General features: G+C 38.0%; 1 protein-coding gene across 1 annotated transcript in view; it reads left to right on the top strand.

Moving 5' to 3' along the window:
- The window catches only part of RNASEH2B (ribonuclease H2 subunit B), a 49,015-nt gene that overhangs the window by 18,831 nt on the left and 9,841 nt on the right, over nucleotides 1-20,343 (top strand). Inside the window, 3 exon segments of the mRNA XM_006763574.2 lie at nucleotides 10,203-10,267; nucleotides 12,017-12,122; nucleotides 18,270-18,351. Coding sequence (XP_006763637.1) covers nucleotides 10,203-10,267; nucleotides 12,017-12,122; nucleotides 18,270-18,351 — 253 coding nt within the window.

The raw sequence follows: 20,343 nt of genomic DNA, 5'->3' as shown, positions 1-20,343 counted from the left end.
TACACTGATAAAACAAAAAGATGCAAATTGACCATACCTTTGCAACGTCCACCAGCCAATCAGGAGTGACTATGCAAATTAATCCAACAAAGCTGGCGGGTTAATTTGCATACATAGGCACCAAGAGGCCAGGGGCAGGGCAGGATGCTTGCATTGTCGCCATGGCGATGATGCAGGCATTCCACACTGACCCAGCTGCTCCGGGCCCCTGGGCAGCATGGGAAGGCGGAAAAGTGGCTCCGGGCCAGAACGAAGGCAGAAAGGTGGCTCTGGCTGGAGCGATTCAATTGTTGATAGATATGTAATTATTGCCACTTTATTGTTCATCTTTTTGGTGGTGATGAACTCCTTTAGCTTTCTTTTGTCTGTGAAGCTCTTTATCTGACCTTCAATTCTACATGACAGCTTTGCTGGGTAGAGTAATATTGATTGTAGGCCCTTGCTTTTCATCACTTTGAATATTTCTTGCCACTCCCTTTTGGCCTGCAAAGTTTCTGTGGAGAAATCAGCTGACAGTTGTATGGGTACTCCCTTGTAGTTAACTAATTGCTTTTGTCTTGCTGCTTTTAAGATTCTCTCTTTGTCTTTAACCTTTGGCATTTTAATTATGATGTGCCTTGATGTGGCCTTTGGGTTCTCTTATTTGGAACTCGCTGAGCTTTCTGGACTTGTAAGTCTATTTCTTTCACCAGGTAAGGGAAGTTTTTTGTCATTATTTCTTCAAATAGATTTTCAATATCTTTCTCTCTTCCCTTTCTGACACCTCAGTGATGCGAATATTGATATACTTGAGGTTGTCCCAGAGGTTCCTTACACTATCTTCATATTTTTGGATTCTTTTTTCTTTTTGCTGTTTTGATTGGGTGTTTTTGCTTCCTCATATTCCAAATTGCTGATTTGATTCTCAGCCTCCTGTACTCTACTGTTAATTCTTGTAAATGATTCTTCATTTCAGTTAGTATATCTTTCATTTCTGACTGGTCCTTTTTCATGTCTTTGATGTTCTCACTAATTTCCTTGAAACTCATTTAAACCCTTGAGCATCTTTATAACCATTGTTTTGAACTCTGTATCTAATAGTTTGCTTGCTTGCATTTCATTTAGTTCTTTCTTGAGATTTCTTCTGTTCTTTCATTTGTGACAAGTTTGTCTCCACATTTTTTATACTTTTTTTAAATTAAATCTTTATTGTTCAGATTATTACATTTGTTCCTCTTTCCCCTCCCATAACTCCCCTCCTCCAAGTTCCCACCCCACCCTCCGCCCTCACTCCCCACCCACTGTCCTCATCCATAGGTGCAAGGGGTGTGGGAGATGTGGGAAGAGACTGTCTCCACATTTTTGATGCCTGTAAACATCTATGTATTAGGTAGAGCTGCTATGTCTCCCAGACTTGGTAGAGTGGTCTTGTATAATATGTATCCTGTAGGGCCCAGGAGCTCAGCTTCCCTAGCCACCTGAGCTGGGCACTCTAGATGTGTCCCTGTGTGAATTGTGTGCACTGTCTTATTGTAGTCAAGCCTTGATTGCTGTTGGTGTCACTGGGAGGAATTGATCCCCAGGCCAACTGGCTGTGAGGCGCATCCGTGACTACAATGGAAGAGCTGCTGTGCAGGAGACATCCTATGGAATAAGACTTGATTCAGTGGGGCTTTGGTGCTCACTGAGTCTGCCACTGAAGTGTGTTGCTCGTGGATGTGTAGAGATGTAATCTGGCATGGTCTGAAGCTGTCCACAGGCTCTGGGGACCTTTTGGAGGTGCAAAGTCAGCCACTGTCTCTGCCCTGCCTATGGCCATCTGTCAGCAGCTGCAGAGGGATCTGAAGATAATCTTACTTGTGTTGGGCTTAGAAGTGCCCAGGAGAGGCCAAGCTGTGAAGCAAGGCTGACTGCTGCTACTGCCGTGCCTGGGGCCTCTCACTGAGAGGTATGGGACATGCTGTCATCAGTTGTTGCTTGTTTAAGAGAGTTTAGAAAAGTCTGAAGCCTGAGCCAAGACAAGCTGGAAAAGCTGCTGCAGATAGCTTGGGTGGGGCTGTAAATTGGGTGGGGCGGGGGTCTCAGGGAATTACCAGGGCAGAGCCAACAGTGTGACTCAGGTTGATAGAGACTCAGATATGTCACCTGCCAGTTGGCTCTGTGATGGGGGATGTCTCAGCATAGGAATAATGATCCCTGCAAACACCTCTGTCTGGGAGAAAGCTGCCCCTGAGTTCGTTCTGATGCCGCCTCTGCCCCTCCTACCAATCTCAATGTGCTTTCTTCTTTACTTCTCTAGTTGCAGGGCTTTCATTCAGCCAGATTTCAGATGGTTCTGAATGACAGTTGTTCTGTATTTTAGTTGTAATTTTGATGTGGCTATGGGAGGTGGCAAGTACTACCTATGCCACCATCTTGGTTCTTTCTCCTTGATATTTCTTGTCCAGGGAATGTCTCATTTAAAATAAATTTTAACTTAAAAACTTCTTAGAAAAAAAAACAAACTCTAGACCCAGCTGGTTTCATTTGTGAATTCTACCATACTTTGAGGAAGAAATAATACTAAAATAATAATAATCATACTTAAATTCTTCCAGAAATTAGATACAGCAGAAATATTTCCCAACTAGTTTTATGAAGCCAGAATTACTCCATACCAAAAATCAAAATTATACAAAAGAAAACTAGGTATAAATACATAAAAACTAGGCCAATATCTCATGATAACAGACAGAAAATTTTTAACTAAATATTAGCTGGGAAACTCACTATTATAAAGCCTTAACCTCTGCTTTATGCTCTTGTGTGAGGTAATGGGGGCAGGTGGTATCAGACACTGGCCTCAGAAGTTCCTTACCTGACAGATTAGATTTTCTACCCCAAGCATGCAGAGTCAGGCCTGAGTGGAACACACATGGGGAGGAGTTGAGAGTTCTTCCTGGTGCCAGGGACCTGGGAGTAACCATACAGCAGTTTCTACTTGTATTGTGTCTGTTTTATGTATTTATATCTCCATCAACATATATATATAATTTTATTTTAAAAGATAAAGGAAAAATGTAGGGTTTATTGCAGTAATACAAAGTTGGTTAAACATTAGAAAAATCAGTCAATATAATTCACCATATTTATGCATCATAAAAGAAAAACTGATCATCTCAATAGATACAAAAAAAGTATTTGACAAAATTCAGTCATAATATCAATTTTCAGCAACTTAGAAATAGAAGGTAGCTTCCTCACTCTGGTAAAGGGCCTCTGTAACCTAGACTAACATCATACTTCATTGTAAAAGAAACACTTTTCCCCTAAGATTAGGTACAAGATAAGGATGGCCACTTCTATTCACCATTAAAGTGTAAGTCCTAATAGTTTCAGTAAGACAAGAAAAATTTAAAAGGTGTATAGATTGGAAAGTAAATAATGAAACAATTTACTCATAAACAATATGGTCATGTATATTAAAATCTCAAAAGAATTTACAAAAAATCATTAGAACTAATAAAAAAGGTACCAGGATACAAGGTCAATATAGAGATATAAATTGTATTTCTGTATATTAGCAGTGAATAATCGAACAATGGAATAAAAACATTCCATTTAGCCCTGACCAATTTGGCTCAGTGGATAGAGCATTGGCCTGCGGACTGAAGGGTCCTGGGTTTGATTCTGATCAAGGGCATGTACCTTGATTGTGGGCTCAATCCCCAGTAGGAGGCATGCAGGAGGCAGCTGATCGATGTTTCTCTCATCGATGTTTCTAACTCTCTTCCTCTTCCCTTCCTCTCTATAAAATCAATAAAATATATTTAAAAAACAAAACAAACATACCATTTATAATGTCATCAAAAAATCATGAAGTTCCAGGAATAAATATAACACAATGTATAAGACCAATACACTGAACATTATAAAACATTGATGAGAGAAATTAAGGAATTACATAAATGGAGAGATAGATAATATTTGTGAATTAGAAGACTCAATATTAAGATGGCCATTTTTTTCTAGCAGAAATTAATGAGATGATTCTAGGATTTATATATGCAGAGGGCTTATGATAGCCAAAACAATTTTGAAGAAGAAGAAAAAGGTTGGAGAACTTACACAACCTGATTTTAAGACTAACTGTGAAGCTAAAATAATCAAGAAAGTGTGTTATTGCTATAAGGTAAATATATAGATACATGAAGCAGAATAGAGAATCCAGAAGTAGATAATTAAATGGGCACATGGATAGTTATTTCAACAAATGACTTGGAAAAATTGGATCTCCATATGAAAAACAATTAACGTTGACCCTCACCTCACCTTTATACAAAAGAATGAACTCAAAATGGATTACTAACTTAAATGCAAAAGCAAAAACTTAAACATCTAATAGAAACCTTTTGTGTGGAGAAGCAAAGGTTTCTTAGGACATAAAAACCACTAATCAAAAAAAGTATATAGTCAATGATATTGCCATAACTATGTATGGCGCCATTTAGGGTATTGGGATTATCAAGGGGAACACTATGTAAAGTATATCATTGTCTAACTACTAAGCCATATACCTGAAACCAATACAAAATGAAAAACATTATAAATTACATTTCATCAAAATTAATAGCTTCTGCTTTTTGAAAGACACCACTGAGGGGAAAAATAAAAAAGATAAAGCCACAGTTGGAAGACAATACTTACGTGCCATATCTGATAAAAAATATGTATCTCAAATATATAAAGAACTCTTAACACAATAATAAGAGGATGTACAACCCAGTAAAAAATCAGCAAGCAGTTTGAACAGACACTTCAGAAAAGAAGATTTGTGAATAGCCCATAGGCACATGAAAAGATGTTCAATATCAGTCACCAAGAAAATGTAAATAAAATCACAAGAAAATATTGGTATTCACAGAATGGCTAAGTAAGAAACATGATAAGTTAAGGAATAAGTGGAAGTCCCCTACCTAGCTAGGGGAAGCATAAAATGATATATAACTACTTAGAAATTTCTTATGACTCAGTAATTCTCTTCCTAGATATTTATCCAAGACTTATGATAACACAGATCTGTGCAAAGACTTGTGCAAGAATATTCAGAGCAGCCTTTTAATTTCAGAGGAACTTTTTCAAAATAGCCCCAAATTGGAAACAACCTAAATGTTCTTTAGTAGGTGAGTGGGTAAACAAAATGTGGGAATCCATACACAGGATACACTTGATAATACAAAGGAAGGAACTATTGCCAACTGCAACAAAATGGAAGACTCACAAAGAAATGATGTTGAGCAAAAGAGGATGGTCATAAAGAAGTACTCACCGTGTACTGTTTCTATGAAGTTCTAGGGTAAAGCAACAATGATTCTATGATGATAGCAGATCAGTAGTCACCTGAGGTCTGGGTAGGGATGGGGGAACTGATGGCAGAAGGGCTCAAGGGAACTTTCTGGGTAATGGTTACATGACTGAATGTATACATTTGTCCATACTCTCAAATTATGTACTTAAAATGGGTGTACTTATCATATAAACATTATTACTAAATATTTTTTTAAATGAAGTGATTACTGATCCAGCACAAGAAGCTAAGCCTGCTTATTTCTGACATAGTTTTTTTCTTATTTGCTTTTCCTTCCCCATTGTCCCCTCTAAGATAATGTTGGCTCCTTCCCATCTCTTGTGGAGTCTAGGGATGGAATGTGGGGAGGAAGGCAGGAGTGAGTACTGGCTGAGATTCGAGGCTGGGTGTCCAGGAGGGCAGTTTGTGAGGAAGGTGCACAGTTTGGCTTTAGGCACTCAGGGCCTCATCTCAGGACTGTGGGTTTCCTGGTTGGGTTTGTTTCGTGTTGTTGAGATAGGATTAAGTCACTCCCGGAGAAAGGTCCAATTGGCCTCAGAGGAGGAGGAAGTAGAGCTAAAAAAGAATCCGAGGAAAAGTCATCAGAGATGTAGAAAACGGAGAGAAAGGTTTTATAGAGCCTCGGAGGAGAGGTTTTTACCCACAAATAACAGGGTTACAAGTACTGAGACAGTAGAATGAATAGCTAATTGATTTTGGTAAAATGAGCGTCAGACCCACAACTTGCAGCCAGCTTGAAAAGGAATCCTGATGCTCCTGCTTACTCTGAACAACTTATTGAACTTCACTCACACCCAGTCCATTAAGATGGGGACAAATAAGCCTTTGAACTAGCCATTCATTCTGGGCATTCAGTGAAAACAATGTGTATAATGAGTGTAGCGCAGCCCTTGTCGTTGTAGCTCAGTTGGTTAGGCGTCATTTCTTGTACAGAAAGGTTGCTAGCTCGATTTCTGATCAGGGTACATGCCGGGGTTGCAGGCTCAACCCCCGCCCCACCGGTAGTGGCCATGCAGGAGGTAGCCACTTGATGTTTCAATCTCTCACATCAATGTATCTCTCTTTCTCTTCCTCTCTTTCTAAAAATCAATAAAAATACTTAAAAAAAAAAGAAAAAAGAATGTAGCACAGGCCTGAATGTACTTAGTTTTAGATGCTATTATCGTGAACAGGTTGTCAATTCTCATTTGTTCTTAACTAATATAACGTATTTGTCATGTGCCTGGTGTTGTGCAATCAGATTTGTATGGATCATCCCGTTTATTAGGTGACTTCCCAAGGTGAATTGTGCTCTGCGAGTATAGGAACCCAGGAAATACGGTTCAGAGACTGGCTCCTCTTCTGAAAGAGCATTTTCAAGAGGGAGGGAAGGAAGTAGCCTGCAAGGGGCACAGGAAGTGGGAGGAAGGAAGGAGATGGGCAGATTGTAGAACATTCTTTCAGGGAATTTGGAGATAGAGGTAAGAGGGAAGTGAGTAGTCAAAGTAAGATTTCTTAAGAGAGACCTGAGCTTCTTTAGTGATTATTTGTCTTAGGTAATGAACAGCACTTATAAAGTCCATTGAACGGTGTACATTTTTTGAGTGATTGCTGCGTTACTCTTAGAATTCCCCTAATGTATGTGGGTGGAACATTGTCTCCAGGGAAGATGGGTCCAGTCTCCTCTACCTTGGTTCTACAGCAGGCTGTTTCCCTAGGCAATCCTAGCTCTGAGGACAGCAGACCTTGCACCTTGAAATTCTCAAATTTCTGACAGGATACCATTTGTAACAGTGCCTCTTTTTTGTTATTTGGTGACAGGTCCTGAGGAGAGGGGAGCATAGATGTGGCTTCCCACTCTATACTGCTTTCTAGTGCCCACAATGTTGACAACCACAGGCTGAAATGGGGAGGAAATGTATTTGTGCTAGGGCCAGGGACCTGCCAGCCCTTTCCCCATGCAAACCATTTAGTGCAGTGGTTCTCAACCTTGGCTGCACATTAGAATCACCTGGGAATCTTTTTAAAATCCTGATTTCTGGGCCAAGGTTCAGAACCACTGATTTAGTGCAGTGGTCGGCAAACCGCGGCTTGCAAGCCACATGTGGCTCTTTGGCCCCTTGGGTGTGGCTCTTCCACAAAATACCACATGTGGGCGTGCACGTACAGTGCGATTGAAACTTCATGGCCCATGCGCAGAAGTTGGTTTTCAGCCTGAGCGAGTCTATTTTGAAGAAGTGGCTTTAGAAGAAGTGGGAGGTGTGGGTCGGTAGGGCGAAGGGAGAAGGGGCGCAGGTGGGCTGCGGGATACGCAGCGCAGGGGAGGCGCACTCGATTCATGCACCAATTGAGTGAGCCAGTCAGTCAGCAGTCTCATTGTGCAGTGGTTAGTGACCTTCGTTCACAGCACAAGTGGTCTGCTTTGAAAGACCTGCAGAAGGAAGATATGTTGATTTTTAACACCTGGAATAGTATTCCTGACTCATATAATCAACTGAAAAACTAGCGTTTGCTGTTTCTACCTATAGTTTAACTAAGTCTTAAAACTTTAAAGTTTATTGAGTTAATTTTAGGGAGCGTTGTGGAGTAAAAAAAAGATGTAGTGTCGAGGATTGAGAAAGGTATGTTGAGATGGTTTGGACATATAGAGAGGATGAACAAAAGGAGATAGACAAAACAAGTATACAAGACAAGTGTCGATGGGAGAGTTGGAAGGGGTCGACCTCAGCGAACGTACCTCAATCAGATTGAGGACGTTTTTAGCAAAGGCCAGCTTTGGAGTACCCTAATTAAGTTAATAACAATGTACCTACCTATATAGTTTAAGTTTAAAAAATTTGGCTCTCAAAAGAAATTCCAATTGTTGTACTGTTGATATTTGACTAATGAATTTGCCGACCGCTGATTTAGTGGAACTCAAGCAATTAATCACTGCAGTAAAGTGATCCCTGAAAATAAGTACCGTATTTTTCCTCGTATAAAATGCTATTTTTTTCTAAAATCATTAGACTGAAAATCGAGGGGCATCTTATCCATGGAAGTCAGCCCAGGAGGGAGCCATGCTGGGATATATGAAGGCACTTCATATATCCCTTCATATATCCCAGCAGTGCCTCATATATCCCAGCTACAAAGGCAAACTGACAAGTCAAACAGGCTTCCTCCAATCACGAGCCTTATTACTGACATCAGCTGATGCCATAATTGGAGGTTTAGGTGGAGAGTGCACAGATGCAACAGGGAACAGAGCGTTCTGAACCCATAAAGATATCAAAAATAAAAAGATAAATACTGGTAAGCTACTGTTTTACTCTGCAAAATTCAAACTGAATGTAATCAGCTATGCAAAAAGAGCATGGAAATAGAGCTGCAGAGAGACAATTTGGACCTCCTCCCACTGAGTGTATGATTAGACAGTGGAGAAAACAGGAAGAACAACTCCTTAAGATGCCAAGAAAGAAGAAGGCCTTAAGAGGAAAACCAGCACAATGTTTAAAATACTGATTTCTTAATTTTGGGTTGGCAAAGTGGGGGGCATCTTATACATGGGGGTGTCTTAAATAGGGTAGTTTCCATTTCCCGCTACTATTACAGAGGAGAGAAAGAGAACATGTCATTCTATGTAATCTAGGATGTCTCTGACAGAGCCATAAGCTGGTGTTTGCATCTGCCCTAATCCAGTGATCACAGGATAACTCCTGTGTGGGGCAGGAAGTGGGAGTGCACTGATTGCACAGAAACCAAGACTCCCCATGAATGAAGAGATACCGAGGAAATAGTGGTTCAGTGATGTGGTAGGTAATGCTAGGTAGATTGTGAGGACAGGAAGTATAATTTATAAGACATGGAACTTTTATCCCTTATATAAAAGGGCCAGGTTGAACATATCATAAATCTAAATTTCCCCAAAATAGCAATGGTTATACTGCAATACAGTGAAAGAGAGTTCTATCTTTTCTTTTTTTCTCCACTAATCCCATCATGACTAATCCCATGTTAACAGTAGTTAACAATATATATTTGATAATGGAATGTTCATAGGCATCTGCATCTAGTTTCAGTTTTCTCTTATAGGAATTTTGTTTTTATTTTAGAAAAGTAGTCTTTCATTGAAAACATTGAAGGAAGTGAGCTTAAAATTATGCAAAGAATGAAATTTTCTTCACTTGCTAATTTTCTGTTTTAAAAATTACCTTTTCTACAGATTTGTGTGTATAATCTGATTTGTTTAAATTCCCACTCTTTCAATGGTTGGATACTTCCTACCAAATTCTGTTCTGGAATTTTTTTTTATCCTCACCTAAGGATATGCTTATTTATTTTTAGAGATTGGGGATGGGGGAGAAACATAGATATGAGAGAGAAACATCGATAGGTTGCCTACCACACTTACCCCGACTGGGACTTAACCAGCAACCTAGGTATGTGCCCTGAATGGGAATCGAACCCACAACTTTTATGTATGGGACGACGCTCCAACCAACAGAGCCACCTGGCCAGGGCTGTTTTGGAATTTTTTTAATGTCTCAAGTACACTCACAGGTTTGCAAATTGAGTTTTTCAAGAATATACACTAATATAAAATACTTTAAAATTATCTTGTATGTCAGGATCGGGGAACCTTTTTTTTGCCAAGGGCCATTTGTATATTTATAACATCATTTGTGGGCCATACAAAATTATCAACTTAAAAATTAGCCTGCTATGTTTGGTCAAACATTTAATTAACTCACCCTTAAAGCCGTGACAGGCCCAGACCAAATTATTTCACAGGCCTTATGCGGCCCTGGGGCCAGACTTTCCCCACCCCTGTTGTATATGATATAACCTTATGCATTTTATTTCTATTTACTCTACTATGCTCAGTCTTCTTCTTTTTTCTTTTAATTTAATCCAGAAATAGGCAAAAAGAAATATTACAAGTACAGCAAAGAGAAGACATTAAAGTGGCTGGAAAAAAAGGTATAGTACCCCTCCAGTGCCTATGGCAGAATGAATTCAGTACATCTTTTTAAAACTAGAGAATGTGGTAAGTCGTAAACCAAAGACTATCTCATATTTCTAACTAAGACAGGAAAACTACGTAAGGATATCCAATATGAGAAGAAATCTTTTACTTTTCATCCTCCCTAACTCATGTCTCTGGAGTTTGCTAGATGGGTTTTTTGTTTGTTTATTTGTTTGTTTGTTTTGTTTTGACCTGCATCCCCATTTTCCCATGATCTTCACCACTGAATGAAAGAAGTTCTTGCTCTTTGTTGGTGTAGAATTGAATCTTCCAAGCTAGACAATACCAGGCCTGATGTGCATTTGCTGCAGTTGGTCCTACAGTTGTCTCAGAGGTGGGTGTTGCTCACACGCAGCCAGGCAGGGGCCTGAGGCCGACTGGATTCAGGCTTAGAGGATGTGTGTCCCACTCTGTATCTGGCTGCTAAAGAGGAGTCATCTTCCAGGTGCACTGTGTACTTAGTGATCCTAAGAAGTAGACTGACTGCATGTAAGGTCTGGTAGTGTTTCCAAATTGGATTTAGTAAGGCACAATCAGTATTGGAATGGGATAGGATAGATAGGATGTATTAAAATTTAACAAAGTAAGGACAAGTATTAAGTATGGCTCTATGAAACATGTTTATATATGTGTTTCAGTATTGGGTTGCTGTGTATTTCTTACTGTGGGTTGTGGCTGAAAAGACAACAACACAAAAAATACTTTGAAACCCATTAGTCTAAGGATGCAGTGTACTTTGACATTGGTTAAGAATCTTACCAGAGGATATCTGTTGCTGAGTTTTTGCAAATCAGTGATACCAGCAGTTACAGTACTGATTCCTAGAATTCTCTTCTACTGTCTTCCATCTTGTGAAAAACCTGTTTATTATATGTTACTGGGCATATTAGGAGCCTGGGAGCATGGAAATGAACTTATAAAAGTAAAATTAATTAGGCTCCTACTGTACAGCATAGTGAAAAAATTTTAAAGGTGTCTCTATGTTTCATTTTTCATTCACCTTAGTAATAGTCTACTATTAGTGAAGAATGAGTGTAAGTACTGAACCGAATCTTGGCGTTTAGTTTTTGCTCTTAACAAATAATAATGACATGAATAGCAAAGTGAAATTGATATTTATTGTGTTTTCTTTCGTAAATTTTAGGATTTGGGAAATTTACATTATTTATTTTGTTTAGAAAATTATTACATATAAACTTTATACCAGGTTCTGTTCTAAGGGTCTTTATATACAGGGTGAGGCAAAAGTAAGTTTGCAGTTGTGAGTATGTGAAGCAGAATTTATTCTTGTATTATTATTTATTAACTTGTATTATTTTCCATACAAATAACTGTAGCTCTACTTTTGCCCCACCCTGTATATTAACTCATTTAATCTTTATAACAATCGTATGAGGTAGATACTATTTTTATCTCCATTTTACTGAGAGGTTAAGTAATTAGCCCGTGGTCACAGAGCAGAACCAAGCAAGCAGCCTGGTTCCAGTGCTCTCTATTGTGTAGCCCTTAAGTATATGGGATCATCCTGAAATGTTATGGCTGCTGCTCAACCTTCTCCAAATATGCAGCTGTCTCTCCTCTGATATCTGCTGAAGAAATATTTCTTCCTGGATATTAAATGAATTGAAGACTTATCTGGGAAGTTGTGGATTTCTAGAGTTAATTCAAAATACCCTAATATTCCCCTTTTGGTTATTTCATAGGTTAATCAGACCGTGGCAGCATTAAAAACCAATAACATAAATGTCGGTGCCCGTGTCCAGTCAACTGCATTTTTCTCCGGTCACCATATTTCCAGTGACAAGGAAGGTAAGTAAATAGATTCATCAGAAATTATTTTTGTCTGGAGTATGTTGCTTATGTTATAAATGCCTATCTTATGATTTTAAAATCTTAATGTTTCAGAAGTTTACATTCTTACCATGTCTTCTCATCTTGTGACAGGTGTGCATTTCATTTCAGAAACACGTAATGTTTCTACCATAGGTCACATCTGTCACTAACTGATACTTTTAAATCATTCATTCAGCAAATATTTATTTTGCACTAATAATAACAACCCTAACAGCTCTGCCTTTCATTTACTGAGGGTGTATCATATGCCAAGACTTTTGCTAAGTTGCCAGTATACACACATTATCTCACCTGACTCCAGTAAGTCTCATTCTTGAGGCTTTGTCCAAAGTTGCATTGCTGGTAAAATGGTGAAGCTAAGCTACTAAGGAGCTGGTTTAGTCCTAAGCCCACATTCAAGCTTCTTGTTGTATTATTTGTGTGGTACAGGCTGTCTAGTGAGCTGCATCTGTTTGCATCTTTCTCTAAAGAAGCATTTGTCCTATTTTAGGTCTCAGTACTTCAATTTTAGATAAAAATTGATCCATTTAGCAATTTTTTATTCTTTGGGGTTATTAAAATGCATTCTTTTGGTGCTTTTTCCAGTGTAGTATACTCTTATGTATATATAGATGTTGAATAAAAACAGCTATATAGTGCAATTAACATTCTCAAATGGTGGGGCAGAAATTATTCTGACTTTAACCTTCAGTACAGTGTTCCCCTGTTCTGGGTATACAATTCTGAAAACCTGACTTTAGTCATTAAAAAGTAAAAATAGGGACAGTGCCCTGTTTGTGATTTATCATAATTGAGGCAGTCTTTGGTTTGCAGAAATATACCTTGAACACTTAGTACAGACAGACGATAGCTGGCTCCAGCCATTCTGGGAATGGTGGACAGCACCCTCACTATACCAGCTGCCATCAGGTTCTTTGGTTGGTTTTAACAAAAGGAAAGGTTGTAGCAGTCAGATAAGTGGATGGATAGATGGATAAAACCATAGCATTTTTTTTAAGTAGGAGAAGCGATGTTAGAGGTTATTTAGGCAGATGTCATTTTAAAAAATGAAAAATTAGAAGATTAAAAATGGCAGTGGAGTAAGTGGATGCTGCACGGACATGGTCCTAGGACCAAAGTGGAATTACAATTAAAATACAGAAAAACTTCCTTAATAATCAACTGAAGACTCACTGGAGAGAACCCTGAAAACCAAGGATAGAAAGTGGAGACTGCATAGAGACTGGTAGGAGGGACAGAGGTGCAAAAGGGCTGGCTGGGCTCCCACAATGAAGTTCCAGGCTCTCACATGAGATATCTCAGCGTCTGGGATTGCCACCTGAAACTCTGAGGTCTAATCCCCAAGCTGGGCCTCCCAGAACTGAGAAGGGTACCCACGTAACATCTGACTGTAAAAAGCAGTGGGGTTGCTGTCTACCAGGGAGAGATGGCTAGAAATGCAACACATTTAAAGGGCTAACAGACAAAATTCCCTCTGGAGCCACTCACCTTGTACTCTGGCAGAGGGAGAACATAGTGGACTGGAGCTGTGTGAGAAGAAGACAGGATCAGGGTCTCTGGGGTTAGAAACCAGAAGGCAGACACTCTGGTTTCTTGTGCTGAGTCATTCCCTTGGGATGAGGAGATCATCTTTCTCCCGAAGACAATTGCTATCTAACGGTTTTGCCTTGAGGGGTGAGGGGGGGAAGAAAGTTGACCCACTCTATTGGAAAACATCTTGCCTTAAGGTGCAAAGTATCTGAGGCCCGTTAAAAGACTGAAAATAGCAATTAGCCTCCAGGCAGAAGCCGTTGCCCTTCCCTGTTGAAAAAATTCTCACTACACTTGTGGACGATTGCCTGAGGGCTATTCAAAACAAAATCCTTTAAGTCTGTAGGCAAAGGCAGTCTCTAGAGTCTTTGAGTCTTTGCCTGATCTAATTAGTCAGAAATAGCACTTGACACTATTCTGCACTAAAGATTGAGAGGCATAGCAGATCTATCTAATACCTAATCACAAACCCAAATGGGCAGCAAAAATGAGGAGACAAAGAAACAACACCCAAATGAAAGAACAAGAGAATTCTCCAAAAGAAAAGATAAATGAAATAGAGATATCAACAAAATATTAGCAAATTGGATCCAGCAATATATTAAAAAGATCATAATCTTGACCAAGTGTGATTTGTTCCAAGGATGTAAGGCTGGTACAATATTCACAAATCAATAAACATGATACATCACATAAACAAAATGAAACACAAAAATCACATGATCATAGCAATTGATGCATAAAAAAGCATTCAACAAAATCCAGCACCATTTTTGGATAAAAACTCTCAGCAAAGTGGGAATAAAGGGAGCATATCTCAACATGATAAAGGTCATAAATGACAAACTTACAGCCAACATCATCCTCAATGGGCAAAAACTAAAACCGTTTCCCCTAAGAACAGGAACAAGACAGGGATGTCCACTTTTACCACTCCTATTCAACATAGTACTGGCAGTCCTAGTCACAGCGGTCAGACAAGAAGAAATAAAAGGCATCCAAATTGGAAAGGAAAAAGTAAAACTCTCATTATTCACAGATGATATGATATTGTACATAGAAAACTCTAAAGACTCCACCAAAAAACTACTAGATTTAATAGATGAATTTGGCAGTGTAGCAAGATACAAAATAAATACCAAAAAATGGATGGCTTTTTTTATACACCAATAATGAATTCTCAGAAAGAGAAAAAAAAAATTCCATTTACCATTGTAACAAAAAAAAAATTAAGATACTAAAGAATAAACTTAACCAAGGAGGTAAAAGACTTGTTTCAGAAAACTACAGGACATTGAAAAAGAGATAGAAGAAGTTATAAACAAGTTGAAAAGCATACTGTGTTCATAGGTTGGTAGAATCATCACTAAAATGTCCATACTACCAAAGGCAATCTACAGATTCAATGCAATCCCTATTAAAATACCAATGGCATATTTCACAGATCTAGAACAAATACTCCAAAAATGTATATGAAACCAAAAGAGACCCCCATAGCTACAGCAGTCTTGAGAAAGAAGAACAGAGAGGAATCACAATACCAGATATCAAGTAATACTACACAGCCACCGTAATCAAAATGGCCTGTTACTGGCACAAGAACAGGCATATAGATAAATGGAACAGAACAGAGACCCCAGAAATCAACCCAAGCCATCATGCTCAATTAATATTTGACAAAGGAGACAAGAGTATACAATGGAGGAAAGACAATCTCTTCAGTAAATGGTGTTGGGAAAATTAGGTAAATGCAAAAAACAAAAAAAACTAGACCACCAACTTAAACCATACACAAGAATAAACTCAAAATGAATAAAATACCTAATTGTAAGTCAAGAAACCATAAAAATTCTAGAAGAAACCATAGGCAACAAAATCTCAGACATCTCTCATAGCAATATGTTTACGAATACATCTCCTAGGGCAGTGGTTCCAACCTTTTTTGGCCATGCCCCACCTAAGCATCTCTAAAATCCTGATGCCCCCCTGTGACATATAATTCTTATTCAAAAAGTGAACTCCTCTTCACATGATGGAGGAAGGCTAGAAGGCCATAAACTTGGTCTAAACAAGCTTCCAGAGAACATGGCATCCAGGAAAGAGAAAAATAAAAGAACAAAAGGACAGTTGAAGTACTGAGGAAGAAATCACCTAGAAATTGTTAAATAAAAAAAAAAAAACACAATATAAAGTGATATGAAAAAATAGCAAATAAAGTTTCAAAACATATAATAGATAACTGAAATGCATAAATATGACACTATGTATTCATATACTATATATGAGGCCCCTAGAACCATAAGAAATGCAAAAAATTCACTGTTAACTCATTCTCAAATTGCCCCCCTTAAAAATCAGATTGCCCCCTGTGGGGCATGTGCCCCACATTGGGAACCACTGTTCTAGGGCAAAGGAAACTAAGGAGAAAATAAACAAAAGGGACTACATCAAAATAAAAAGTTTCTGCACAGCAAAAGAAACCATCAACAAAATGAAAAGGGAGCCTGCTGTATGGGAGAATGTATTTGGCAATGATACGCCTGATAAAGGGTTAATATCCAAACTATATAAGGAACTCATGCAACCTAACGGAAGGAAAACAAACAATCCAATTAAAAAATGGGCAAAAGACCTAAATAGACAGTTCTCCAAAGGGACACACAGATGGCCAAGAGACATATGAAAAAATATTCAAAGTTCACTGATCATCAGAGATGCAAACTAACACAACAATGAGGTATCACTTCACACCATCAGCAAATCAGCAAATGACAAGTGCTGGTGAGGATGTTGAGAATAGGGAACCCTAGTGTACTGCTAGTGGGAATGAAGACTGGTGCAGCCACTATGGAAAACTGTATTGAGTTTTCTCAAAAACTTAAATATGGAACTGCCATTTTATCCAGTGATCCCACTTCTAGGAAGATATCCTAAGAAATCAGAAACACCAATCAGAAAGAATGTATGCACCCCTACGTTCATAGCAGCACAATTTACAATGGCTAAGATCTGGATACAGCCCAAGTGCCCATCAGTAGATGATTAGATAAAAACTGTGGTACATTTATACCATGGAATGCTATGTAACATTATGGAGGGACTTGGAGAGTATCATGCAAAGTGAAATAAGTCAGAGGAAGGCAAGTATCACATGATCTTACTTATATATGGAATCTAACAAAATAAACTGATGAACTGAGTGGATCTGGAGACATGGAACCATGAGTGTGGAATCTCGGAGAGAAGGCTGCATATATGCATAACCCATGGATACAGACAGTGGGTTGGTGAGGGCCTGGGGTGGGTGTGGGGGAGAAAGTCAATGGGGGAGAAAGGGGACATATGTAATACTTTCAACAATAAAGATTTTAAAAAATAAATAAATACAAAATGAGAATTTGTGGTCTCAGAGAAATGAACGACTGTCCCAGGTCACCATCCTGGCTAGGAGGCCAGGTCATCTGCTCCCAGTCCAGTGTTTTTGCTAATCTCTACATATAAGTGTATATTGCCATTTAGTGTCCCAGCCACTCTTTATGCTAGTTTCTTTTTCAAGATCTTTAGCTTGATATGCTACCAAAAGAAGCAAACACTTAAAATTCTTAAAATGACGTTCTTAAAATTGTTTTGTCCATTCATGACTCATTGGATAATTGCTAGCTCAGAACCATGAGCACATTTTGAGAAATGTTCCATTTCTACATTGGCAGTAAAAACCTCTTACTGAAGACTTTTTGTGATCAGGTGATCCAAGAAGCAAACACTTTCTTACAAATACTGAGGCAAATTGTTATCTTAACTTGAAGGTAGAAGAGAAAGAAAAAAATAAGCTAATAAATATCTTAGCAACAAACCTGGGATATTGATAGTATATATCCCGATGTGATTATCCTATCTTATGATTAAATTTGATTATCCCCTGCATAAAATACTGAATTAAGGAACAAGGCTTTAAAACAGATTTTATTGTGTTATGTAACTGCACTTAATTAATACTCAGTACCAAGGATCCAAATGCTTTAGAATTAATGATTATATACACTCTGCTGAGTTTAGTGTTGTTTCTTTTTTCATTTTATTAGTTTGGAAGAATATATAATATAATGTTCAGGACTCTTATAAAGCAAGAGCTTATTAGTTAAATGAGCATACTCATTACTGTTAAATAATTAGATTTATTCTATATTGAAACAGACTTACAATTAGTCTTTTTCAAAGGGCTAACAATATTTCATATTGTTATAACTGATTTTTGAACTTTATTTGTATTCAAGGACCTCAACTAAGAAAACAATCCTGAATTTGGGTTTTATCTGTCATTTAGTGGGCATCTATTGTGTTGTACTTGTATTATATGATCATATCTTGGATATCTTATATCTTCATCCATCATAATACCTCACTACTCTGACAGATATACATTAGCATCCCCATTTTACACATGAGAAAATGGGTGAGAAGCTTGAATTTTTAAGGCCATATAAAGTCAGAATTTGAACTCTGGTCAACTTGACTTTAAATCTTTCATAATTATTACTATAATTTTTTTTTTTACTCTTCTGTTTCTTTCAGAGGACTATATTCGTTATGCCCATGGCCTGATATCTGATTACATCACTAAAGAATTAAGTGATGACTTATCTAAATATTTAAAGTGAGTATTGTTCATCTTCAGTCATAATTAAGAAGTACCTTTTCACTTCTTGGTGTTCCAGCAATATGATTTCTTTATGACTTATCATATCACTGTTTCTGATAAGAGATTATTTTAGAGTTATGTTATAAACTGTATGGTTTGGAGTTGGTTTTTAATGGACATTCCTTGATTGAAATGAATTGGTTTAGTGGATACTGATTGGAGAACTTGTGTTAGGATTGGAAGTATGGGTTTGTGTGATTTTAGACAGTGAACTATATTAATATTTTATCCCTCCTTAGACTTCATAAATTTGGTTCTTTTGATCATTTTAATAGAAATAAAAGTGGCAAAGAAAGTAGGTGTTGTGTAGAATATTTTTGAAAGTTACATTTAAAGATTTGTACCATTTATATTAGATACTGAAATTGGAATTGTCTGAACTAAAAAATAAGATGTTCACTGAGTAACTTTATGACACCCAGCACTTGGAATCCAAAAAAGGAAAAAATAGAGTCTTGTGTCTTTAAGGACAGAAGGGTTTAAGAATAACCTCATTTGTGTTCCTTTCTATAATAATGAAAGCACACTATACTAATTAGACCGGACAGCCGAACAACCTTCCGGACATCATTCTGAACAACCTTCCTGACAAAGCCATGGCGGCAGGGGCCAAGGCAGAGGTGCGGTTAAGGGTGATGAGGCAGGCAGGCGAGTGGTTAGGGGTGATCAGGCAGGCAGGCAGAGTGGTTAGAGACAATCAAGCAGGCAGGCAAGCGGTTAGGAGCCAGTGGTCCTGGATTACGAGAGTGATGTCCGACTGCCAGGCCTAAACCAGCTGTTGGACATACCCTGAGGGGTTCTGGATTGTGAGGGGTGCAGACCAGACTCAAGGGACCACTCCCTTCCCCTCCTGCCCCCGTGCCCAAATTTTGTGCACTGGTCTTCTAGTATAATATAAGACTTTACCTTAAAACAATTTTTTTTTCTAGATTTAGGTAACTGTTTTTCCAATTTTATGTGTGTGATAAGTTAATGTACTTTCTCATCCCTATAATTACATTTTCCTCTCATACATGAAGATAAAATGACTTTTTAATAGATTTTAGTTGATGTTTTTAGCAAATTGCATAGGTCCTTTAAAAAACAACTAGCAGAAATTGTTTTTTGTGGTAGTTAAAATGTGTTGAAAGCCTCCTTTAAATTGATAACCATATCCTTCTGTTTAATATTTCCCTGGATTACTTAGTTGCTCCTTATCTAGTTAGATACCTTATGTCTTTGTACTCCATTATATTTCACATTCCTTTCTTTCTACTAAAATTTTTAAGCTTAGGTTAAAGATTTGGGGAGAAAGATATGTCAATTGAACTTTTCTCTGGTGGAAAAAAAAGTAAATTTTGTGTGGCTTTTTGTCAACAGTTAATATAATTTTAACTTTTAAATATGTGCTAGATTCATTATTTATGAAGAAGAAATACTATAATGCCAAAAATGCAAATTTGTAGAGGCTAAAGAAAAGCAATTTGATTTCAACAAATGAGTTCTTTTTTTTTTAATTAAATCTTTATTGTTCAGATTATTACATTTGTTCCTCTTTCCCCCGCCCCCCTCCTCCCAGTTCCCGCCCTACCCTCCGCCCTCACTCCCCACCCACTGTCCTCATCCATAGGTGCACGATTTTTGTCCACTCTCTTCCTGCATCTCCCACACCCCTTTCCCCCACAAGAATAGTCAGTCCATTCCCTTTCTATGTCCCTGATTCTATTATGATCACAAGGTTATTTATTCACTTGATTCTTAGATTCACTTGTTGATAGATGCATGTTTGTTGTTCATAATTTGTATCTTTACCTTTTTCTTCTTCTTCCTCTTCTTAAAGGATACCTTTCAGCATTTCATATAATACTGGTTTGGTGGTGATGAACTCCTTTAGCTTTTACTTTTCTGTGAAACTCTTTATCTGGCCTTCAATTCTGAATGATAGCTTTGCTGGATAAAGAAGTGAGG

This window comes from Myotis davidii, unplaced genomic scaffold (genome assembly GCF_000327345.1).
Source record: "Myotis davidii unplaced genomic scaffold, ASM32734v1 scaffold39, whole genome shotgun sequence".
Taxonomy (NCBI): Eukaryota; Metazoa; Chordata; class Mammalia; order Chiroptera; family Vespertilionidae; genus Myotis; species Myotis davidii.
The sequence above is the reverse complement of the archived record's forward strand: the minus strand, read 5'-3'. Positions and strand labels throughout refer to the sequence as shown.